Source organism: Gopherus flavomarginatus, chromosome 13, assembly GCF_025201925.1.
Source record: "Gopherus flavomarginatus isolate rGopFla2 chromosome 13, rGopFla2.mat.asm, whole genome shotgun sequence".
Classification (NCBI taxonomy): Eukaryota; Metazoa; Chordata; order Testudines; family Testudinidae; genus Gopherus; species Gopherus flavomarginatus.
In genome coordinates, this window is record NC_066629.1 from 13,456,724 (window position 1) to 13,480,615 (window position 23,892).

At 49.9% G+C, this 23,892-nt stretch overlaps 1 protein-coding gene across 2 annotated transcripts in view; it reads right to left on the reverse strand.

The window, feature by feature from the left end:
- The window catches only part of KIRREL3 (kirre like nephrin family adhesion molecule 3), a 737,495-nt gene that overhangs the window by 31,853 nt on the left and 681,750 nt on the right, over positions 1–23,892 (reverse strand). The window contains exons 13-14 of one of the 2 annotated variants that reach the window (XM_050921586.1): positions 23,189–23,224; positions 10,486–10,593 (exon numbers count right to left, since the gene is read on the reverse strand). In XM_050921586.1, coding sequence (XP_050777543.1) covers positions 10,486–10,593; positions 23,189–23,224 — 144 coding nt within the window. The remainder of the gene's footprint in view (positions 1–10,485; positions 10,594–23,188; positions 23,225–23,892) is intronic. The other variant, XM_050921587.1, reaches the window with a different exon arrangement.

The following is a 23,892-nucleotide window of genomic DNA, read 5'->3' on the forward strand; positions in this document are numbered from 1 at the left end:
GTTACACAATATTACTGTCTTAGAAGAGTGTATAGCGTGAGGTATTTCATCGAAGCCTAATACGCACTAGTGATTAATACCATCAGAAACCGTATGTATTAACGCTACAAAAGGAAGTATGGCTACTTGATAGTAGGCTTCAGAGGTTTGGTTTTTTTTTTGTAATTTCTTATCAATCTGTTCTTGTCAGAACAAGGACAATGGAAGAATTCTTCCATCAACCTAGCTACTGCCTCTTGGAGAGATGGGTTACCCACAGCAATGTAGTTAGTGTCTACATTGGAGCGCTACGGAGGTGCAGATACAGCTGGGCAATTGTAGCAGTTTAAGTGCAGACATAGCTTGAGAGCAGCTAGACTTATTCAAGGAAACTAAGGAAATATGGTCTAGAGAATACTATAATAAATCGGGTGCACAACTGGTTGAAAGACTGAACTCAAACAGCAGATCGACGGTTTGACGTCAAACTGAGAGGGCTCATCGAGTAGCGTTTCACAAAGGTCCGTCTTGGGGCTGGTACTATTTAATTTTTCATTAACGACCTGGATGATGGAGTGGAGAATAAGCTTAAAATTTGTAGGAGGGGAGATGAGAGGGGTTGGAAGCACTTTGAAGGGCAGGATTAGATTCTGAATGCTTTGGATCAATTGAATAATCAGTCTGAAATCCATTCGATGACATTCAGTAAAGAAAAGTGCAAAGTACTGAACTTAGGAAGGAAAAAAAACACAACTACACAATGAGGAATAAGTGGCTAGGCAGCAGCACGGCTGAAGAGGACTTGGGGGTTATACTGCATCACAAATGGATTCGGACTCAACAGCGTCATGCTGTGGTAAAAAAGGCTCATTGCATTCTGGTGTGCATTAACAGGAGCGACATATATAAAACTCAGGGGAGAATTGTGTTGATATACTTGGTACTAGTGGGGCCTCAGCTGGAGTACTGTGTCCAGTTTGGGGCACCACCCTTTAAGGAAGATGTACACAAATTACAGTGAGTCCAGAGGAGAATGATCAAACGTTCAGAAAAATGACCGATCGGGAAAGTTTGACAGAACTGAGCGTGTTTGGTCTAGAGAAGAGAAGACCGAGGAGGGACCTGGGAACAGTCTCCAAACACATTAAGGTTTGTTACAGAGAGGATGGGGATCAATTTTTCTCCTTGTCCACAGAAGGCAGGAGAAGAAGTAACCGACTCCATTTGCAACAAGGGAGATGAAGGGTAGATATTAGGACGATATGTTCTAACTGCAAGAGCAGTTAGTTAAGCTTTGGAACACGTTACCCAGGGAAGTTAGGTTGTGGAATCCCCATCATTTGAGGTTTATAAAGATCAGGCTGGACACTTGTCAGGGCTGCTCTTCAGTTACTTGGTCCTGCCTTAGTAGATGAGGCTGGTCGAGATGACCTCTCCATGCCATTTCCAGCCCTACATTTCTAGGATTAATCCTGGAGAAATGAATTTTCTGAAACAGGGCAGGTCCCATCACTGCACAGGCCAGTCCCTCTGTGTTTCTTCACTGCTCAGTTAATTTCCACAATGCTGCATTGACAGATATGGGGTCCGAAATCTTCGGACTACGCAACAGCAGCGGCACAGGGCAGCCATCCTCCGCACAGTGCCGGACGGGTCTTCGCTAGGCACCAGAGGGCACTCGCCCCTGGTGGGCCTATCCCCCTTTGGCTGTCCTTCTGACGCTGCCAAAAGGAAGCTCGTTATGGGCACTGACGTGTCCATCAGCAGCTGAGACCCACTCGATCCAGGGCACTCAACAGTTTCAGAATTTTTGGGCCACTACTGAACTGGACTGGATTTGAACCTATTATAGCTGAAAGGCTCCTCAGCTGGTTATCTCCTCCTCTGAGTCACTCCATCATAGACTTTAGGCTCAGAAGGGACCAATATGATCATCTAGTCTGACCTCCCGCACAAAGCAGGCCACAGAACCCGACCCACCCACTTCTATAACAAACCCCTAACCTATGTCCCAGTTATTTAAGTCTTCAAATTGTGGTTTGAAGACCTCGAGCTGCAGAGAATCCACCAGCAAGTGACCCAGGCCCCACGCTGCAGAGGAAGGCGAAAAACCTCCAGGGCTTCTGCCAATGTGCCCCGGAGGAAAATTCCTTCCCGACCCTAAATATGGCGATCAGCTAAACCCTGAGCATGTGGGCAAGACTCACCAGCCAGCACTCAGGAAAGAATTCTCTGCAGTAACTCGGATCCCATCCCATCCGACATCCCATCACAGACCACTGGGCGTACTTATCTGCTGATAATCAAAGATCAATTGCCAAAATTAAGCTATCTCATCATACCATCCCTTCCATAAACTTACCAAGCTTAGTCTTAAAGCCAGATATGTCTTTTGCCCCCACTACTCCCCTCACTCTCACTCTATACTTTCCTTTAACCCTCCCCTGGTAACATCTTCCTCGAAATCCAAACCTCGCCCTCTACCCCCACCCTACTCAGGCTGGCACACAGGTCAACCCCTGAAAGCAGCAGCATGGAACGTTCCAAGCCTTGAGATGCTAGAAGAATGATTTCGCTCTATTTTTTTCTGTTGCGGTTTCTTGTAGCTTCCTTTCTGCTCTCCTAGAGTAAGACTAATGTTCCTCGGGTTCAGGCCACTGCATTTCATCACAAGGAAACGCCAATTATTACCTTGTAGAGCCATTTCTCAGGGGGTTACCCTTACATAAAACTTGTCTTGTCATGAAAGAAAGAACAACAGAGGTGTATTAAAACTAGTTTATAAAGAATCCCTCCCTCCCCCCCCCCCCCCCCCGAGTAACTCTCCACTTCCTGTCTCTGTAATTTGTTTGTGAGGTGCTTTGCTGCTTCTGTGTAAAGCAGTAACGGGAATTGCCTGCCCTAATCCCTGCTGTACAGGCCATAGCTGTGTCGGGCTTTTCCTGCTCTCCAGAAGAAATGGGGTCTGATTAGCAGATTTCAAGAGCATCTCAGGCTCTGCGATGGAGAAACTCTGACTTTATGACTGGGTCACCTAGTGCCTTCTGTGAGGTGCAGCGCAGGATTGTTTGTTTGCCGCAGCACACACTACTATTGTTTTAAATAATTCAGCTAACGATCCCTCCATTAGCCTCTGGGAGAGACTCATCTACCATTTTCATCCCGGTCTACGCTAAAGAGCGAGGTTGGTGCAGCTATGTCACTTGGGTCTGAAAAAAACAACGGGAGAATTCTGCCATCAACCTAGCTACCAACTCGTTGGGTGTTGAGGTACCTATGCCAACAGGAAATCCCCTCCTGTCGCTGTAGTGAGGGTCTACACCCAAGGTGGGCAAACTATGGCCCGCGGGACCGGCCTGCCTGGCCCTTGAGCTCCCAGCTAGGGAGGGTAGCCCTCAGCCCCTCCCCTGCCATCCTCCCTGCCCCGCAGCCTCAGCTCGCCGTGCCACCAGCATTCTGGGCGGTGGAGCTGTGAGCTCCTGTCGGGCAGCGCAGCGGCGTGGCTGGCTCCAGCCGGGCGGTGCGGCTGCCAATCCTGCTGCTCTGAGTGGCATGGTAAGGGGGCAGGAAGCGAGAGAGTTGGATAAGGGGTAGGGGGTCCCGGGCGGCAATCAGGTGACAGTTGGATGGGGCGGAGGTTCTGGAGGCGCGGGGCTGTCAGGGGACAGGGAACAAGGTGGTTGGAAAGGCATGGGAGTCGTGGAGGGCTGTCAGGGGCTGTGGGTGTGGATAGGAGTCAGGGCAGTCGGGACAGGGAGCAGAGGGGGTTGGATGCTCTGGGAGGGGGAAGATAGGGGGTAGAGGCCAGGCTGTTTGGGGGCAGGGGCATAATCTCCCCTACCCGTCCCTCCATACACAGTTTCAGAATCCCGACATGGCCCTCAGGCCAAAAAGTTTGCCCACCCTGGTCTACACTGAAGTGCTACAGAGGTGCCACTGTATCATTTCAGCTGTAGACAAGCCCTTATTGTTAGGGAATTACTGCTGCTATTCAGCCCGTCTGTCTGTCTAGCTCATGGTATCTTTGCTAAGTAAGGCTCCGTTTGTGTCACGGAAGCTACAGATTCAGTCCTTCAGAGGCAAATGCCCTCAACTGGGCATCTGCAAAGTGCATGCAACATTCGCTCTCTAAAAATGACACGCTAAGAAGAGGGAAATTCCATATTTAGTGTCTCTCAGTGACACTGGTTTCACTGTATCCAGTTTACACGATGAATTGTCGCTAGCCCGATAAACTACCCCGGGATCTGAGAGTCAAGCTGGTTTTTTTGTTTCATCACCAGTACTAAAAGATCTACATATCAACTCCTTCCTTCAGTGAGGCCCACGCAACACTAGAGCCTTCAAATTATGTCACCTGCGGGACCCCTATTGCCTGCAGGTGTAACTGATTGGAACTCGGTGAACCGTTCTGTTGCTAATGCACAAAAAGAAACAGACTCCTAGTGATCTGTCCCAGAGCTAAGCTTGCTCTGCTGGGCTAATGGCAGCCCAACACAATACAATGTACCTGTGTCACTAAGGGCAGCAGCTCTGATGCTGAATACGAGCCGAGCAGCTCTGTCGAGTAGGAAGGTGCCATTTTTGCACACTAGAACCAATACCCCTCCCCCAGAGACGCTCTAGTCTGGGGCTCCAAGCCCAGCTTTGGGGGATATACACTGGGCCACCTGTGCCAGGGCTTAGCAGCCACTATCAGGGATAGGTTATCCACTGCCCTGCACCCAGGCTCCCGTCGTGACACACTGGGCCAGATTTTCTGAAGATGTGCACCCAAGTTGTCTTTTTAAAATCTGCCCATTTATAATGGGATATAGAGATCTTGTGAACAATCTGGTCCCGTACGCTCAGCTGTTTGACAGCCAATTCTGGCTCTAAACCACCCCCCGGTGCCATTTTGTCCATGAGGCAAGCCAGCCTAGTCAACCATCAGCCACATCGCTGCTATCCCAAGCGTGGCCGCAAAGCACAAAGGTTACCTGCAGCCCTTCCTCCGGCATTCTGAGCGAGCAGCGCGTTTCATTAGCACAACTGCCTCCCGCACACATTGTTTATCAAGTGCCAGCCCAACAGCGTCCCTGTGACAGCATCTGCTGCCTGAGCAGGCTTTGACCCCACAAAGCTGTTGAAACAAACTGGCGAGAGCTCCCTTCTGTCTGAGCGGGGAACGGAACCGTTGGAGCAGGTTCCCAGATGGAAGACAGGCTGTGTGACAGATGGCTGCACGGGAACAAATGCCCTGCACCGAGCTTGGGCATTTGATCCATTTTCCTCATTTATTTATTGATTTTGGACCACGATCTGAACCTCTTTTCAGTTTTAACGGGCCGAAGCCAAGTTAGTGAAAGGAAATCTCACTTTTTGGCTAGGGTCAATTACATCTCTGATGTGTCCTCTGCCAGGGGACTCTTGCCTAGCTTCGTAGGGGGACAGGCTCTGTGATCTAACTGGCACGCACCAATCCCAACGCCGAGGAGCACCCTAATCCAGTTAAGAGGATGGGAGGCCCAGGTTGGGTGCCAATCCTGCCTAGACGTTTGCCTGGAGTTGAGCCAAGTATCTATTGACGCATGGCCCCGATCATTGTATTACCCGCACGCCTCTAACATCCATGGCTTTATCGGACACCCGTCTGTGAGATGGAGAAGCATCGTCACCCTCATTTTACAGATGGGGAAATTGAGGCACGGTCAGGTGAAGCGACTTGCCCCAGGTCACACAGAGTTCAGTGGCCGAACCAGGAGCTGACCCACTTCTCCCGAGTGCGGTGCTTTAAGCGCAACTGCCTGTTCTTCTTGCTTTCATGTGGGCAATGATTTTGATGGCAGGAATCAGGCCCTGCCTACAGACCCTACAACTACCGGCCTCAGTACTTGGTCTGCCGGGCTAACAACAAGATCTGCTCTGCTGCTCAGGGCTCCCATCTGTTAATAAGCGAGGTGGATATTTATTCCTCTGCTTTTCCCTTGCTGTATATTTCCGAGGCGATGCGCCATGTGCTATTGTGCCTCTACGCCCCTATAGTCACACACTACCGCAGTGCTGTTTGGACAACCTACGCCTCGTGAGGTCTCGCTTCAAACTGACAGCACGCTGGTCATTAATATCGTCAGAAAATGCATGCGTTATTCTTGTATGTGAAGTTACAAATTCCAGCCGTACAACGTAACTAGACCAGGTTTAAGAAGACAGCTTAGCCTAGGTAAAGGTGATAAGAAGGGCTGTCCTAGACAAAGGACCATTTACGTATTAGCCGTAAACAAAGCTAGCAAGCAAAACTAGTGGGGTTTGTTTTGAGCCTGAACTCGAGTGCTAGAAAATTAACATGGCTCCTGCACTCCAGAGGCGCCCGGGAGACCGAGCTCCCAGGAGGCCTCCTGTCTTGGAGAACAAAGGCAATTCTTTGAGAGTATGAGGGACAGAGAGATGCCAGCTTCCTCTTCTTATGAAAATGAGAGAAACCAGCACCTCCTACTTCTGTGGAAGGTCGTGACAGATAGACAGTCAGCCATGCTGGACCCAAAGTAATTGGTGAGAGAAACCATCTTAAACAAAGACTGTAGCTTCCTCCATTAAGTTTTAGATGCGTTTTCACTTCTGTTGGCTGGTAACCGGCTGCGCCGTTATTTATTGTGCTTGGCATTGCTTAACCTACGGCCTCTTGTGAATAAACTTTAATCTAAACCAACCCAGGACTGCGTTTGAAATGAAGGAATTGTTAAGTCCCGTTAAGGTGGCAAACTGTTGGGTATGGTCTCTTTCTTTAAGGCGCAAGCAAACCTTATGCTTTTTCGGCATGCTCTAGGAGGGGGGCTGGCCACTTTCCCACAGGTGATTTTGGGGACAGTCAGAACCGGTGCTGCGTTGGGGTCATCCTGCCAGGTGTGACCAAAGCTGGTGGATGCAGGGTGGGGCTGTTTGGTAGGCAGGCTGCTGAGGTCCGAACCACTGACCCACAGCTGCACGGCCCAGATGTGCAGGATTCAGCATGCTTGTCTGCTGGCTGGCTGTGACCAGAGCAGCGGAGCATTTAAGGCACTCAGGGTTACAGGCAGGCAGCGACACAGCCCCTCACTGCTCTGGACTGCACCCCAAAAGGCAGACAGACAGACATTTCAAGTGTAGCTTGCTTCATGCTCACTTTTTTGTTTCATGCCACTCACGGGGCCAAGATCTGCTCTCGGCGACAGCCATGCAGCCCCACTGAAATCCACAGAAGCTTTGTACGTTCAAAACCGCGTCATTTCTTGAGGTGCCTAGTCTGGAGCACCCAAGTTTAAAAATCACTCAAGCGCAGCAGCACTGCAACCCACCCCCCACCCCGGCAGCGACGACAGCCGTTATCCCGATTATACATACAGGGCGCTGAGGCACAAAGAGACAAAGGCCCAGATCCTCAGAGGTGCTGTTGAAACCAGGGGGTGGAAGGTGCCTGAACACCTTTGAGGAAGTGGGAAAAAGTGGAGATGTTCCTCTGCTGAAGGGCGTGAGGAATCTTTGACAGCTAAGGCTGATGAGGCCAAGCAGACCTACCAAAGCACAGAGAGCCAGACGGCAGGCGACCTCTGAATTCTACTGCAAAGGTTTGCGAGAGCAGGCAGCAGCACGCCAGTTGCTATTCCAACTGTCCTAGTCTTTGAGTAACTGAGGGTATGTCTACATCTACAATTTTGCAGCGCTGGTTGTTACAGCTGTGTTAGTACAGCTGTATAGGGCCAGCGCTGCAGAGTGGCCACACTTACAGCAACCAGCGCTGCAAGTGGTGTTAAATGTGGCCACACTGCAGCGCTGTTGGGAGTGGTGCATTGTGGGCGGCTATCCCACAGAGCACCTCATCCCATATCGGCGCTGTGGCTTGTGGGAAGGGGAAGGAAGTGTGATTGTCTTTCCGCTTCCTGTTCCTGTTCCAACGCCCCGTGTTGCTTTGGTAGACATTCGGAGCAATGTGGCAGCATTGTGATTGTACAGCAATTTTTCTGCGATTTTTTTTAATGAATGGATCCTGAGCAGCTGACGACCTTATTGATGAATGTTGCCAGCACTGTGTGCTGAGCTCGCCCCTACCCTGCGGCACAGGGACACCGCGTGGCTGCCTCCGTGCTGGGAGGGGAGGGGGGGGGTCGGGGAACACCGGAGCACACCGCGGGGAAGGAGACCTGCTTGGAGGGGGGGTCGGGGAACACCGGAGCACACCACGGGGAAGGAGACTACACTACAGCTGAGCATTTAAAGGAGGGGTCAGGTGAGCACAGGGCAGTGGAGTTTTCTTGATTACCGGAGAGGCTTCCTCAGGTATGCTGGGATACCTGCTTATTCCACGGAGGTCAAGAAAAACGCTGGTGAGTGTCTACACCCGATGACCAGCACTGGTGATCCAGCGCTGGATCCTCTACACCCGAGGCACGACCGGGTGTACGGCCAGCGCTGCAAACAGGGAGTTGCAGCACTGGTAATGCCCTGCAGGTGTGTACACCTAAGTTGCAGTGCTGTAACCCCCTCACCAGCGCTGCAACTTTGTGGTGCAGACAAGGCCTGACACGTTCAATCTCTGGCGTTACTTTCCGCTCTAAGCCTTGGCGGCCTCCGTTGCATATCTGATCTATCATCATCGCATTCACGTGAGAGTGTATGTCCCGTAAAGAACCCAGCACCATCCGGTTCCATCAAGTAAGAAGCGTACAATGAGCCGTACGCACCCCCGCTCCTCGGAACGATACGCTGCACGTGTGACTATCTAAAGACAACAGGGAAAAGTGTGGCTGATTATGTCTGACCATTGACACGGTAACAACAATTTGGTCCATTTTCTGTCGGGCTGCTCGAATCGCACATCGTTGCTGAACGATCCCAGCAAAACTGAACTGGCTCGTCTCCGGCCCATCACAGCTAGTTACCAAAATACAAGAGGAATGACTGCTCAAGATTTCATTTGCTAATATCTGCAAGAACCGCTAACGGGGTTTGGGAGAGTTCAACACCAGACGTCATTATTGCTCTGAAAAGCGCACGCGTTGCTGCTGTACGAGGCCAGCCGTTTGCTACCCAAGTCCAGGAGGAATTGCGGCTCTTTGATTTCTTTGCAAACAATCAAAAAGGAAAACCAACCGCATTTCACTGGCAACCAAAGAGCTTACGAACAGCTTGGGCGCAGCTGTTTCTGTTGCAGAGTCCCTGTAGCTGGAAGCACTGTCAAGGATTGCTTGTTCTCAAACGCTGTTTTAGATGCTCAAACACAATCACGCTCCTTTCCCTGATGGTTTGATCCTTTTTCATTTAGCCAACCGTCATGCTTTCATTTCTCTGTGGTGTTTTTTAATGAGGCAACACGATCCTGAGCTGTTTACCCCTTCGTTCCTTTACCTGCGCCTTTCCTGTCATTTTAATTTATAGTCCCACTGCAGCAGACAACATAACACCCTAGGCCCTACAGAAACACTAGAGACTGGAATTTCTTATTCTGAACATGCATATTTTAGAATGATCAAGTGGACAAAAATAAAATAGAATCTGGAACACACTTGGCACTCGCTCCTAGATCAGAGGCCAAAACTACTTCAAGATTTGTATCCTGCCCGTATGACACCACTTTACCTGGGGACTGCAAAGTAGTGTGGAACATTCTGTAGCCACATGTGATAAACATATTACCTCGGTGTCAGGCTGGTGAATTCAGTATGGAATTCTTCTGTTCGCTTCTTACATACCCACTGGGCCAGTGTCACCCTCTCCTCCGCCTGCGCTTTAATCCCTTGTGCCGGTAAGGCTCCCACAGCACAAGTGGGTATTGCAGTCTGCATTCCTCGCAGCGTAGACAAGTCTCAGGCCCCCAAGACTCCACCAGGCCAGTGGCCTGCAGACCCTCTGCTGGACGGAGCCACCAGCAGCGGCGCTCTATGAACAGATTGGCCAGCCGTCAGGCTGCCGATGCATTGTGGGTCGGGTTGCCGCCACCTCTGCACGACATCTCCCCGAGACAAGAGTTTAGCACAGTCTGCTAGCTCAGGGGGCTGGCCCTGGGATAGGCGACTTGTTGCTGCTACAGGCTCAGCCCAGAGATGAAGGACCCAAAGAGTTGGTTACCATTGATCGATTGTTTGGCCGATCTCAGACAAGTTCTTAGCAGGCAGGTGTCCCCATCAGCCTACAGACCTGGCAGAGCCATGGATTTGCACTCCCCTTTCATCTCGAGTTCAAGGGAGGGACAGCAGCTGGGAAGCTCCTGCTGCCATCCCCCGTGCTCTCACAGAATATCAGGGTTGGAAGGGACCTCAGCTGGTCACCTAGGTCCAACCCCCTGCTCAATGCAGGGCCGATCCCCAGACAGATTTTTGCCTCAGATCCCTAAATGGCCCCCTCAAGGATTGAGCTCACAACCCTGGGTTTAGCAGGCCAATGCTCAAACCACCGAGCCAGCCCTCCTCTGGATACATGAGTGAGCTCGGTTTCCAGGACTCTCAGTCCGCCCCAGCGGTTGTGTTGAAAATGAAAGAAAGGGAAGGCACTTACTTCTCTGCGAGCGTGCACAGCAGAAAGCTACGATGGTGGCCATCAGCACCAGGAATGCCACGCCGGCCCCCACAGCGACGCCTATGATCACCGCCATCGGCACAGACTCTGCAAGAGGAACGAGGGAGCCAGTGAAGTGCCAAAGTGCCCAAGTATCACTTTCCCCTGCCCTGCTGCCTAAGCCCCCCTGGCTGCCATAACCCCACTCCTGGCGAGTGTTGGGTCTGTGCACTGGCTTCTTAGCTCTCCTGCCCATCCCCGCCCAATAGCTATGCTGGTCTTGGACCGGGTAGATGACTCATAGTGCAACTCAAATGAGCTCGACTGTAACTTGACTGTCCTCGGGAGGACACAGGGTGTCGGAGAGAAGACACGTACGAGTATGACTCGCTCGGCTGGCGCCTGGATAGCTCCGTTGCTCTGCTCTAAATGGGGACGGGGGTGGGAATCCAAAGACTCCTCCGAAACATAAGGTCAGCTGCATTGGCTGAGCTGTGTTGGGAGGCTAAGACTGGAAGAGCAGGGTGCTGCAACTCAAGATGAAGGTGCCTCGGCTGGGCTCTGGACTGGAACAGCGGAGCTGGTGGAGTGATGGGGGAGAGGCTGCTCCATGCTTGTGTAGTTATGCCCATGATGAATTTGCTTTTTAACTCCCCGTTGGGACTTCCAGCCTGCAAAGCTGATTTTTGGAAGCAGTGCCAGACCACAATTTTGCAACAGAAAAAAAAAAACAAACCAACCATTTTTAGGGAAGTTTGTAAGTCGGTCCCAACAATCTCGTGATCCCCTGGCAAATCTCTAATGAGATCATCCTCCAAGTACTTCTACTGAATAGCCCGTGCTAATATCGCAAGTATTTAACACAATTATATCTAGCTGTCTACATTTCATGCTGCCCAGGTCTGGCCCAAACCTCACTGAAGGCAGAGGAAAGACTCCCACTGACGTCAATGGGCTTTGGGTAAGGGGTCATCTACATAGCAGGTAGAGTCCATAGCCTTGCAGTGAGATCCATTTCCTTGGGAGTTGCATCATGCCGCACCGTCAAAGCTCCTTTCCATCTCGTTCTGGGGACCCCACCGCCAGAGATCACCCTGCCCTCATGGCAAAAGATGTCGTGCACGCTGCTAACTTCACTGGGCTTGTTCCATTTTAGACACTAGCTACTTATTACTGCCAAAGATCCCAGCGGAGGGCAGGAGAGGACAAGCAGAGGGGATTAAGAAAAAGAAGGCAGCTCGAGAATTATTGCAAGAAAGAAACAGCCAAGCTGGAATCAGATTTATGTCCCTTTCTTCTTGTTATTTTTTAGAGATGGAACCGACCAAACTATAGTTTAGCACATTCTTCCCTACGTTTATTAGGAACTGGTGAAACTTTGGCAAAAGGGGGAGCCTATATAGGAAGGATAGGCTCCACCTAAACCAAAATGGAACCAGATTGCTGGCACCTGATCATAGAGCAGTTTTTTAACTAAAGGCGGGGGGAAAGCTGACAGGTGCGGAGGAGCACGCGGTTTGGGCAGAGACCTCCCTTAGGGGAGGACCTATTAATGGAGATCCTCGATGTCCTCATAAGGAGGAGAGGATGGAAGATGATAAAATACAGGTAGGCTCTGCTGACAAACAGTCGAATGAAGAACAGTCCTATTCAATTACATCATGTAATGGCAGACAGCGCCAAAGTGACACATTTTTAAAGTGCTTATATACAAGTGCTGGAAGTCTAGATAAAAAGCTGAGTGAACTAGAGTGCCTCGTATTCAATGAGGATATTGATATAATAGGCATCACAGAATGGAGGATAATCAATGGGACACAGTAATACCAGGGTATAAAATATATCGAAAGGACAGTAAAGGTCCTGCTGCGGGGGTGGGGGGGGGGGGAGTGGCACTATACGTGAAAGAAAGGGTAGCATCAAATGAAGAAACATCTTAAATGAACCAAATTATACCATAGAACCTCTATGGACAGTAATTCCATGCTTGAGTAATAAGAATATAGCAGTAGGGAGATACTACCGACCACCTGACCAGAATGGTGATAGTGATTGTGAAATGCTCAGGGAGATTAGAGAGGCTATAAAAAACAAATCATCAATGATAATGGGGGATTTCAACTATCCCCATATTGAGTGGGTACCTGTCACTTCAGGAAGGGTTACAGAGATAAAGTTTCCTGACACCTTAAATGACTTCTTCTTGGAACAGCTGCTTCTGGAACCCACCAGAGGAGAGGCGATTCTTGATTCGAACCTAAGTGGAGCACACGATCTGGCCCAAGAGGTGAATACAGCTGGACTGCTTGGTAATAGTGACCATAATATAATTACATTTAACATCGCTGTGGCGGGGAAAGCACCAGAGCAGCCTGACACAGCACCATTTAATTTCAGAAAAAAGGAACTACACAAAAACGAGGAGGTTAGTTAAACAGAAATTAAAAAGGTACAGCACCAAAAGTGAAATCCCTGCAAGCTGCATAGAAACTTTGGAAAGACACCGTAATAGAGGCTCAACTTAAACGGATACCCCAAATTAAAAAACAAACAGAGAACCAAAAATGTGCCACTGTGGCTAATCAACAAAGTAAAAGAAACAGCGAGAGGCAAAAAAAGGCATCTTTTGAAAAGTGGAAGTTAAATCCTAATGAGGAAAATAGAAATGAATTGTAAAAATATAATTAATTAGGAAGGTCAAAAAAGAAATGGAAGAACAGCTAGCCAAAGACACAAAAAGTAATAGTAAATTTGTTCTTAAGTACATCAGAAGCAGGAAGCCTGCTAAATAACCAGCGGGGCCACTGGACGCACGAGACGCTAAAGCAGCACTCGAGGACGATAAAGCCGTTCTGGAGAAACTAAATGAATTCTTTGCATCGGTCTTCACGGCTGAGGATGGCAGGGAGATTCCCAAACCTGAGCCATTCTTTTTAGATGACAAATCTGAGGAACTGTCCCAGATGGAGGTGTCATTAGAGGAAGTTTTGGAACAAATTCAGAATCTAAACAGTCATAAGTCATCAAGACCAGATGATATTCACCCAAGAGTTCGGAAGGAACCCAAATGTGAAATTGCAGAACTACTAACTACTTTGAACCTATCATTTAAATTAGCCATCCTCCAATCATTTGGTACAGAAGCTGATGTGACGCCAATTTTTAAAAAGGGCTCCAGAAGTGATCCCAGCAATTACAGGCCAGTAAGCCTGACTTCAGTACTGGGCAAATGGGTTGAAACTACAGTACAGAACAGAATTGTCAGACACATAGATGAACATCAATTGTCGGGGAAGAGTCAATGTGGTTTTTGTAAAGGGAAATCATGCCTCACCCATCTACTAGAATTCTTTTAGGGGGTCAACAAGCATGTAGACAAGGAGGATTCAGTGGACAGAGCGTATTTAGATTTCCAGACAGCCTTTGCAAGATCCCTCATCAAAGACTCTTAAGCAAAGTAAGCTGTCATGGGATAAGAGGGAAGGTCCTCCCATGGATTGGTAACTGATTAAAAGGTAGGAATAAATGGTCAGATTTCAGAATGGAGAGAGGTAAGCAGTGTGTCCCCCAGGGGTCTGTACTGGGACCGGTCCTATTCTACATATTCATAAATGATCTGGAAAAAGAGTAAACAGTGAAGGGACAAGATTTACAGATGCTACAAAATTACTCAAGATAGTTAAGTCCAAAGCAGACTGCAAAGAGCTACAAAAGGACCTCACAAAACAGCAGATGAAATTAAATGTTGATAAATGCAAAGTAATGCCTATTGGAAAACATAATCCCAACTATACATATAAAATGATGAGGTCTAAATTAGCCCTTACCACTCAAGAAAGAGATCTTGGAGTCACTGTGGATAGTTCCCTGAAAACATCCACTCAATGTGCAGCGGCAGTCAGAAAAGCAAACAGAAGGTTGGCCATCTGTAAGGGTGTGGATTCACCCCTGCAGCGCCTCCCACTGGTCATCTGAGGGAGTTAGCTCGTCCCAGCTCCAGAGCGCCCTCTGCAGGCCGGTGATCCGCCTTACCTCACTCTGACCCCCTGTGTCCCTCCCAGGACCCGGTGCCCCGTTATCTGGGGTGCTGCCCCCTGGTAGTAACCCCACAGTTCTGGGTCTCCCCCTCCAAGGGGAACCCCCACCCACTATCCCCACTTCGCCTCAGTCTTGGCTACTCCCAATTATCACTTAGCCCCCATTCACTAGGCCAGCCTGCACTGTATCAGCCACTCATCACAGGCAAAGGGGTTTGGACCAATTCCCTCTGTCTACCCATGGGCTGCCCCTTTGCAACCCCAGTACTCATTTGGCCTTACCCTAGGCCTGCAGCCTGGGGGAGGTTTCCAGGCTAGAGCTCCCCAGCTCCTCTTGCCTTCCCGCAGCCCTGCACCACCTTAGGTGCACTCCCTAGCAGCCAGGCCCTTCTCCCTCTAAAGGCAGAGAGAAACTGCTCCCTCCTCCTTCCCTGGCCTTCTTATAAGGCCCAGTTGCTTAGTTTGGGGCGTGGCCCCAGCTGCAGCCACTTCCCCCAGTCAGCTGGGGTTTTACTCTCTGGCTCAGCTCCAGCCCTCTGCAGGGCTTTTGCAACCCCCTCTGGGCTGGAGTGGGTGTTCACCCTACTACAGCATCATTAAGAAAGGGATAGATAATAAGACAGAAAATATCATATTGCCTCCATATAAATCCATGGCACGCCCACATCTTGAATACTGTTGTCATAAACAGATAGTTAAGGGTTAATGTCTCTTTTACCTGTAAAGGGTTAAGCAGCTTAGTAAACCTGGCTGACACCTGACCAGAGGACCAGTAGGGGGACAAGATACTTTCAAATCTTGGTGCAGGGAAGTCTTTGTTTGTGCTTTTTGTTTTGGGTGTGGTTCGCTCTTGGGTCTCAGAGGGACCAGACGTATATCCAGGCTCTCCAAATCTTTCTGAATCAGGCTTTCATGTTTCACAATTGTAAGTAATAGCCAGGCAAGGTGGATTAGTCTTATGTTTGTTTGTTCAACTTGTACATGCTTCTTTTTGGCTGGAAGGATTTTTACCTTTGTTTGCTGTAACTTTGAATCTAAGGGTGCGGGGGCGGGGGGGTGTCCCTCTAGTCTATATGAATCTGAGTACCCTGTAAAGCATTTTCCATCCTGATTTTACAGAGATAATGTTTACCTTTCTTTCTTGAATGAAAAGCTTTCTTTTTAAGAATCTGATTGATTTTCCTTGTTTGAAGATCCAAGGAGATTGGGTCTGAACTCACCAGGGATTGGTAGGGGGAAAGGAGGGAGGGATGGTTAATTCCTCCTTGTTTGAAGATCCAAGGGGACTGGGTCTGAACTCACCAGGGATTGGTGGGGGGAAAGGAGGGAGGGATGGTTAATTCCTCCTTATTTGAAGATCCAAGGAGTTTAAATCTGTGTTCACCAGGGAATTGGTGAAGCCTCCCAAGGCTGCCCAGGGAGGGGAAGGTTTTGGGGGGACAGAAAGTAAGTGTGCCAGACACTAATTTCTGGCTGGTGGCAGCGTACCAGATCTAAGCTAGTAACTAAGCTTAGAAGCGTTCATGCAGGTCCCCACATGTCTACTCTAAAGTTCAAAGGGGGGAAAGAACCTTGACAACTGTGTACAGATGTGGTCACCCCATCTCAAAAAAGATATACTGGAATGGGAAAAGGTTCAGAAAAGGGCAACAAAAATGATTAGGGGTATGGAACCGCTTCCGTATGAGGAGAGAGTAATAAGATTGGGACTTTTCAAATAAGGGGGGATATAACAGAGGTCTATAAAATTATGGCTGGTGTGGAGAAAGTAAATAAGGAAGTGTTATTTACTCCTTCTCATAACACAAGAACTAGGGGCCACCAAATGAAGTTAATAGGCAGCAGGTTTAATACAAACAAGAGGAATTATTTCTTCACACAACGCTCAGTCAACCTGTGAAAGTCTTTGCCGGAGGATGTTGTGAAGGGCAAGACTATAACAGGGTTCAAAACAGACCTAGATAAATTCAGGGAGGATAGGTCCATCAATGGCTATTAGCCAAGATGGGAAGGGATGGTGTCCCTAGCCTCTGTTTGCCAGAAGCTGGGAACGGGCGACGGGATAGATCACTTGATGATTCCCTGTTCCATTCATTCCCTCTGGGGCACCTGGCACTGGCCACTGTTGAAAGACAGGATACTGGGCTAGATGGATCTTTGGTCTGACCCAGTATTGCCATTCTTATGTATGCCCTCTCCCCCCCCCCCCCCCCAAAAAAAAACAAACCCCTGGGGCAGAGGTGAAAGTGGGCCGCTGTGACATACTGGTAAGAAGTGGCCGCCACTACTGGCCTGTACGCAGCTGAATGCTCAGCTCCTTTCCAGCTGTGGGGTTGGTTTTCCTTGCTGCTGATGTGAGGAGCGGTTAGAGAAACAAGGCCCTTCGACTTGGCAAATGAGCCCATTTGATCTGGAATCACAGAGAGAGGATGAATATATGAAATGCCACTGGGAACGTTTCCTTCTCGCTGCACCTTGACTCTTTTGTGTGTGCCCTCCTGGGGGCTTTCCTCAGTCACCACTGTCTGTCGTTATTACAGGACCACGGTGACGATCGCCCGCTGGAAATCCTTAGCGCTCCCTGCATAAATCAGCTGCTGCGTCGAGGCTGCAGGTTTGTGACACTCGGAGGCGATGTTTGGATTTGGAGAACGTGGCCTGGGCTCACAAAACACCTTCTCCCCTAATCTAAACCTGGCGCTTTCATTTTCCCCAGAAGCAAATCAAGCTGGAGCTAAGGGGAGGGCTGTGTTTGGTGTGAGGACCGGTCAAAGCTCCCCAAGCTTATGGTGGCGACATGAGAGAGTTGCACGGGGTAAACGGTAACAGGGTAAATTGATTCGCAGTAGCCCCATCTGTAACAGCACCACCACGCTGTTCTGCTGTCTCAAACACAGGAGATGGGGGGAACGCGGAGAAACGGCAAGCAGGAAGCTTAGCAGGGCCAGATAGATAGTCCACTTCCAACCAGAGGCTTATGGGATGGGAGCGGAGGACTATCGTGTCTCAATTTTTAGGGCTGCCCGTGGCTACGTGTCTCCACCGCAATACATGTTATCAGCAACCCTGGGCTCTGCTCTGTAGCTCAGGACAGCTTCATCATGTGGCAATGACAGTGGCATGGGGCTGTATGAACGGGGAGCATGGCAAGGGGAAAATCTGCACTCAGACCGAGTTGAACTTTCGCTGAAGACAATCTAAACTGTCCAGCCCTAATGAGTTCGAGCTAGGACTAATTTATTCTGGTTTGGATAAAACCGATTTGCAATAGACTTAATCTATATCAATTCATGCCACTCTTAAACCCACATCAGTGTCCACCTAGCGGTTTGCATGACGTCGGTTTAAATAACTGCAAGCGAAATCAGTTTCAATACATGCCTGAAGTCCAATTAGTGCCACTTTCTCATGCAGACACATTCTAAATGGCCTGTTGACTCTGTCCTGGGCTATGGTGCCATCACGATGTGTGTGAAATCATAGAATATCAGGGTTGGAAGGGACCTCAGGAGGTCATCTAGTCCAACCCCCGCTCAAAGCACTGATATCCAATCCACTGATATCACCAGAATCTGTCTCTTTCCCCCTCTCCGCTCAGATCTACACTACAGTATGACTTTGGTATAACTACGTTGCTCAGGGCTGTGAAAAATCCACACCCCTGAGTGACAGTTATACCGACCGTAACGCCCCAGGTAGACAGCCCCTCTTTGAAGGTGGATGAACTAAGTGGTTAGGAGACACCCTCCCATCAGCGTAGTGTCTTCACTGAAGTGCTACAGCTGTGCCAATGCAGCATTTTAAGTGTAGACCTGCCCTCACTCTCGTCCAAATGGATCAACACCCAATACCACGGCCCGAGTGCCGCTAACCCAAGTTCAGGCTGAACTTTCAGAGCCACGGCATTTGAGTGGGCTCAGAGTTAGGCAAAAAGATCTTTGCTCATCCCTAGTTCATCCTGAATTTCTGGTGCCAGCGTAGAGTGGAAGCTAATCCTCACAGCCCTCCCTTCTCAGTCAGTGAAAATAAGTTAGTTACTTTCTAGATGCAAATTGGTTCTGCTCATGCAGGTCTGCCTTGTAAATGAACAATTTGCTAGCAAGTCTAGGGAAAAAAATGTCCGCCTAGTTCACTCTCCTGTGCAAATGGAGATTGTTAATACCGGTGGACACAGATCCATAGCTTATAAAACCAGAATGGACTGCTGTGATCACCGAGTCTGACCTTCTGCATAACAGAGGCCAGAGGACTTCCCTGAATTAATTCCTGTTTGAATAAGAGCAAACTTTTTAGGAAAACTTCCAGTCTTGATTTAAAGATCGATTTGCACATTGAGGACGTGAGCTTCCTGGAAACAACAGAGCTTCCTGGAAACCCAAGGGAAGCGACTTAGGGTCAGAGTGAGCATGCACTAAGAGTGTCGGAAGGGTTCTCCTCTGACTGAGCTAGGTCAAAGGTCAAATTGAAAAGGTCAGAGGCCAAGCCAAGAGCTTATTGCAAGTTTAGCAGGGAAATGATCTTTCCAGCGGCCCATGGTGCGACTTGCAGTTACTATCAGTCTAGGAGGGGATCGAGGTCAAGCCTCCATCTGTTCAGAACCCTTGCATGCCTCTATATACTTCACTCTCCTCCCTGTAGAAGTAAAGAGGGCAGAAGGGGATGTCCAGGCGGGGTTGTCCTGTCTCACTGGCTCCCCCAGGCATTTAGGGGGCAGATAGTTCCCTCCAACTGCCAGTCTAGGCTGGTCTTGGCAGAGCCACGGGGGTGCATAACACAAGAGACCGTTCAGGGCAGCCAAGGGATTAGGGGAGACACACGCACTATTCACCGTGGACACTGGTTTCCATTGACTGCTCGTTGGGTGCTAAGGTGGTAGGGCAAGAAGAGTTATAGAAATGCCCATGAGAAAAAACCTAGCAGTCACTGATCCTATCTACATCTTTAAGGTCTACTGGTTCTGGCTACTTCAAGGGTCCTCAGCTCACTCACAGTTTTAGTGATACACCAGCTATCACCGGTGTATTCTCCTGTTTTCTTTTGCCCTCAGTAGGGCTGGACAAGCAATTTACTGGATGGATTGAGCCTGTTTCTTCTGTTTGCGGACAATCTGCAAACAGACTTAATCTTCATTATTTAGGCGTTTGTTTGAAATGATTAAGTGCACGGTTTATGACAATGCATGTCAGCCTCTGGCTTGCTTGCAAGGTGTCTGCTGAATGTTGATTCACGTATGTGTAATTTGCCATTCATGCTGTGTGATTGGTCACTTCATTCACATGGTACCGCTTCTGCTCCCTGCCTGGATGACTGCCAAACCTGCAAAGAGCTTCCCCAATGACTGAGAGAACATTCCCAGCAAGACTCCTTGTGCAGATGCATATTCACATGAGCGCCCGGGACCAGGGCCGGTGCAAGGCAGTTTCGCGCCCTAGGAGAAACTTCCACCTTGCACTCCCCCCAGCTTACCCCGCCTCCCCACGGCAGGTAACTCAGCCCCCCACCCAGGGAGCCCCCCCGCAGCAGCTAGCCCCCCCACCACGACAGCTAACCTCTCTCCCCCCTGTTCCCCCACGGCAACTAACCCTGCCTGGGGAGACTTCCCCCCACTCCCCCCATGGCAACTAACCCTGTCTAGGGACACTTCTCCCCTTCCCCCCCTCCCCCGGCAGCTAACCCTGCCTGGGGAGACTTCTCCCCTTCCCCCCCACCTCCTCCGGCAGCTAACCCTGCCTGGGGAGACTTCCCCCACGGAAGCTAACCCTGCCTGGGGAGCCCACCCCAGCTCACCTCGGCTCCGTCTCCTCCACTGAGCACGCCAGCGCTGCTCTAATTCTCCTCCCCGCCCAGGCTTGCGGGCGCTGATTGGAGGAGACTTAGAGCCGGGCTGTGTGCTCAGCGGAGGAGGCAGAGTGGAGGTGAGCTGGGGCAGGGAGCGGTTCCCCCTGTGCGCCCCCCCCCTCGTTATTGCAGGTAACCCTCTCCGCGTTGCCCCCCCCCAGCTCACCTCCATCTCCTCGCCTGAGGGGGCTTTTAGGCGCCCCCAACCACTAGGCATCCTAGGCGGCCGCCTAGTTTGCCTAAATGGTTGCACCGGCCCTGCCCGGGACACTTCTGGCAAATATTTTTGCTCATAAAACCTTGCTCAAAGCTCACGAAAAGCGCTACAAAGTGGTTGCAAGGCCCATCCGTGGCTGCCTATTTACAGTCACTGTTTGAATGGATGTTTGCAACCATTTCCAGCCAGCTCTACACCACAAAATTGTACCTGAGATCATCTCTGAGGGCTTTGAATGAATACACACTAAGGTCTGGTGTTAAGGTCAAGGACGAGCAACTTTACTGAATGTTTCCAGCTGGGCTCAATGCTTGCAGCTGAAGTAATTGAATGTAACCATCCCCTTGCATGGGTCAGCGATACAGGTTGGACCAGGGCCCTTCGGCACCAAAGCACAGTCCTCTACCACTCACACTAAAGCAGTACAGTTCCTTTTGTCAGTAGCAGTAGTAGGCTGTCATCCTCTTGTGGACCAGCCACAAGAGAGGGCCGTGACACACTTTGCCAGGAGAGAACGCTCCCTAGTATCATATCCCAGCATGGATCAAAATTTGGTGCACGACTTCCCTGCCGGTTGTTCTAACATCCTGTCCGAGAATACTGAGAGGGACCTGCCCCAGAGAACGTTACATCCAGCTCATCCTCGTCTACAGCAGATCCCTACCTTGACTTGGATCGGTAAGATTTACTCCCAGACTCCTGGCCTTCCAAACTGTATTGCAAGCATATTGGAGACGAGCGCTTCTCTTAACCCTAATTTACATATGGCATAGCTAACTTGCCGGACAATCCCAGTGTCTGCAAATCTCACCACCTTGCTGGACACTGTTCCTTCTGGGTGACTTGCTGTGTCAAGGGCTCCAGATTGCTTCCACCACAGCCGCTGGTGGCACTCTATCCCCTCCATGACTCCTGGGTAGATCTGAGATGGCTGAAGCCAGCTTAATGGGCAGGCAGCATCTGTGAGCCTTCCTCATATGCCCTACACTCGATTCCCCAAGCCCTGCTTCCTGATTTACAGTGACTTCCTAAATATGGCTGCTGAAGCCTCCACCTTCTCTTTCGCTACTTATCTAGCATTCTGCTTCCAGACAACTCTGCCTGATGGCGGCCAGTGCAGAGATAACCTATCGGCCCAGCCATCTATCGCTCATCAGTTCTGCTGTGCATGCAGCCTGCATTTTGCTATCCCCAAATATCCATCTGGCACCCTTGTGTTCTGCGTGCAGCGGTTTTACCAAATGAGGTTTCACATTTGAGCAAACTCTTAGAGTTATGACAAACTTGTCTCCCTCAAGCCAGTCTTTGCAACATTGCACCAAACTGCCTTTGATTTGATCCTGCTACTACCACGGACACATCTCGCCATGTTCTACTGCACATACACCGTGTCCTTCACTGAGAAGGCTCGTGCCTTTGCTTAGACGGATGGTGTCCATTAGAGCTTGTTGGTGGGTTGATATAAGCAACAATGCACGGGAAAGTCAACCGATTAGAAACACGAGAGGGTAAGGGGTGAGCCGTGGACATCCAGGGAGAATTGGTAGGGAGGTTTGGTCACTCATTTCTTTGAGCAAGCTGAATGGGAACATCCTGCGCTAGGCAAAGCTCACGCAGACGATGAAAACTCATCGTGAAGAGCAGACATCACACAGCTTCTGCAATTACTTGCTCCTCCTAGAGAAACAAGGAATGCCAGCTGAGTGGAGAGATGGGAGCCTGGAGACACTGTCAATGGCTGCTAATTCAGCATCAAGGAAGCAGGGAGTGAAATCCAGAGGCAAGTGAGGGACTCTTAATGATGGGGTTTGGTCCTTGATGAGTGATGTTGCCAGCAGCTGATGGAGCAGGACACAGGGAATGAGAAAAGCTGGCTCCTGGCAGAGATAATGCCAAGGGCTCTCCTGGGATAGAAAACACAGTTACAATGGAAAGGCACAGTAAGATGGTCAGGTGGCCAGGGATGGTAATGGGTGGGCCAGCAGTAATGGTGAACAGAGCTGACAAAGAGCCCAGTGCTGCAATTTGCTGACTCAGCAGCTCCAGACCCCCAGGAAGCCTAATCCACACTTCATGGAGGGTGCTGTGGCTCGGGGAGATGAGAAATACAACTAACAATAGTTTGTGATGAAGGCAATGCATCCTGCAACTGTCTGCCCCATTTCAGGGCCATACCTGTCCCACCTAATGCTGACAGTAGCTAACTCCCTCCCACTAAGGTGGGGAATGGTGGCTGGAAGTTCATTGCCTCTCTCGAAAGTCACTGGTTTACCTGTGTGTTTCCCCATAACAATACTTAGCATTTATACGGAGCGTCTTGTCTGTAAACCCCACAGCACATTACAAAAGGGTCTAAGTATTAGCGGATGAGGAAACGGAGGCACCAAGAGGTCACATGCAGAGCTGGGACTAGAATCCAGGGCTCCTGACTCCTAGTCTGTGCCTTGTCCGCTGGTGCATGTTGTCTCTCAGAGCCTTTGAGAGATGTCTTCCTGACCTCCCGCTGTCTGGCTCAGGAAAGGTAAAGCTAGAAGGAGGCTGCTGAATGCTAAGGTGTGGTAATGCAGCTAGGGGCAAGTCACATATTCACCTTCAGCTCATGATTCCATACCTGCTTCCATACCAGCTCCTGATTTCATTTCCGTACCTGTTTGAAAATAAAGCAAGCGTCTACAGCCTTGCCAAGCCCAAGCGCACGTGTCAGTATTGCTGAGCAGGCAGGCTCTTTGCTGCCGGAGGATGCAATGGTGCCTGGAAGTTCCCCTGAAATAGGTATCCTCTTCCAACCTAGTCTGAGGTTCCACTGCACGGGGACCGGGAGCTACCATTTGGCACTACGCTGCAGATTGCTGCTGGGATATGACTTCGGAGTAGGGTAGAGACCCCACCTCATGGATTCGGCACCGTTGTGCAGTAGGGACGACCACTAGGATTCATCTCTGCTTTCTTATAGGTTCAATCACTGGGAATCTCTCCCTTGGGCTGGGATCTAACTCAGCTGCCATGTCACCTTCTAGAACCCTTCTCCATCCCCAGCAGAGTCATCAGTGCCCTTGTAGGACCCAACTAAAGGATCCTGAACGGTCACCCACACCTACTGGTGTCCAGCTCCACTCCGTGCAGTGTCACGGGCTGGGACCCAAACCCGTTGCCCTGCAGAGATTCCCACTGGGACCCAGTTTGTCGGTTCTGCCCACTGGGAACTCACCTCATTGCCATGCACAGGCTCTGACTGGCAGGCGATCAGAAAAAACACTGTCTGTTTGCACTGGAAGAAGCGCGAGGCCAATTTTGAGGGGTTCATTTAGCTCTGAT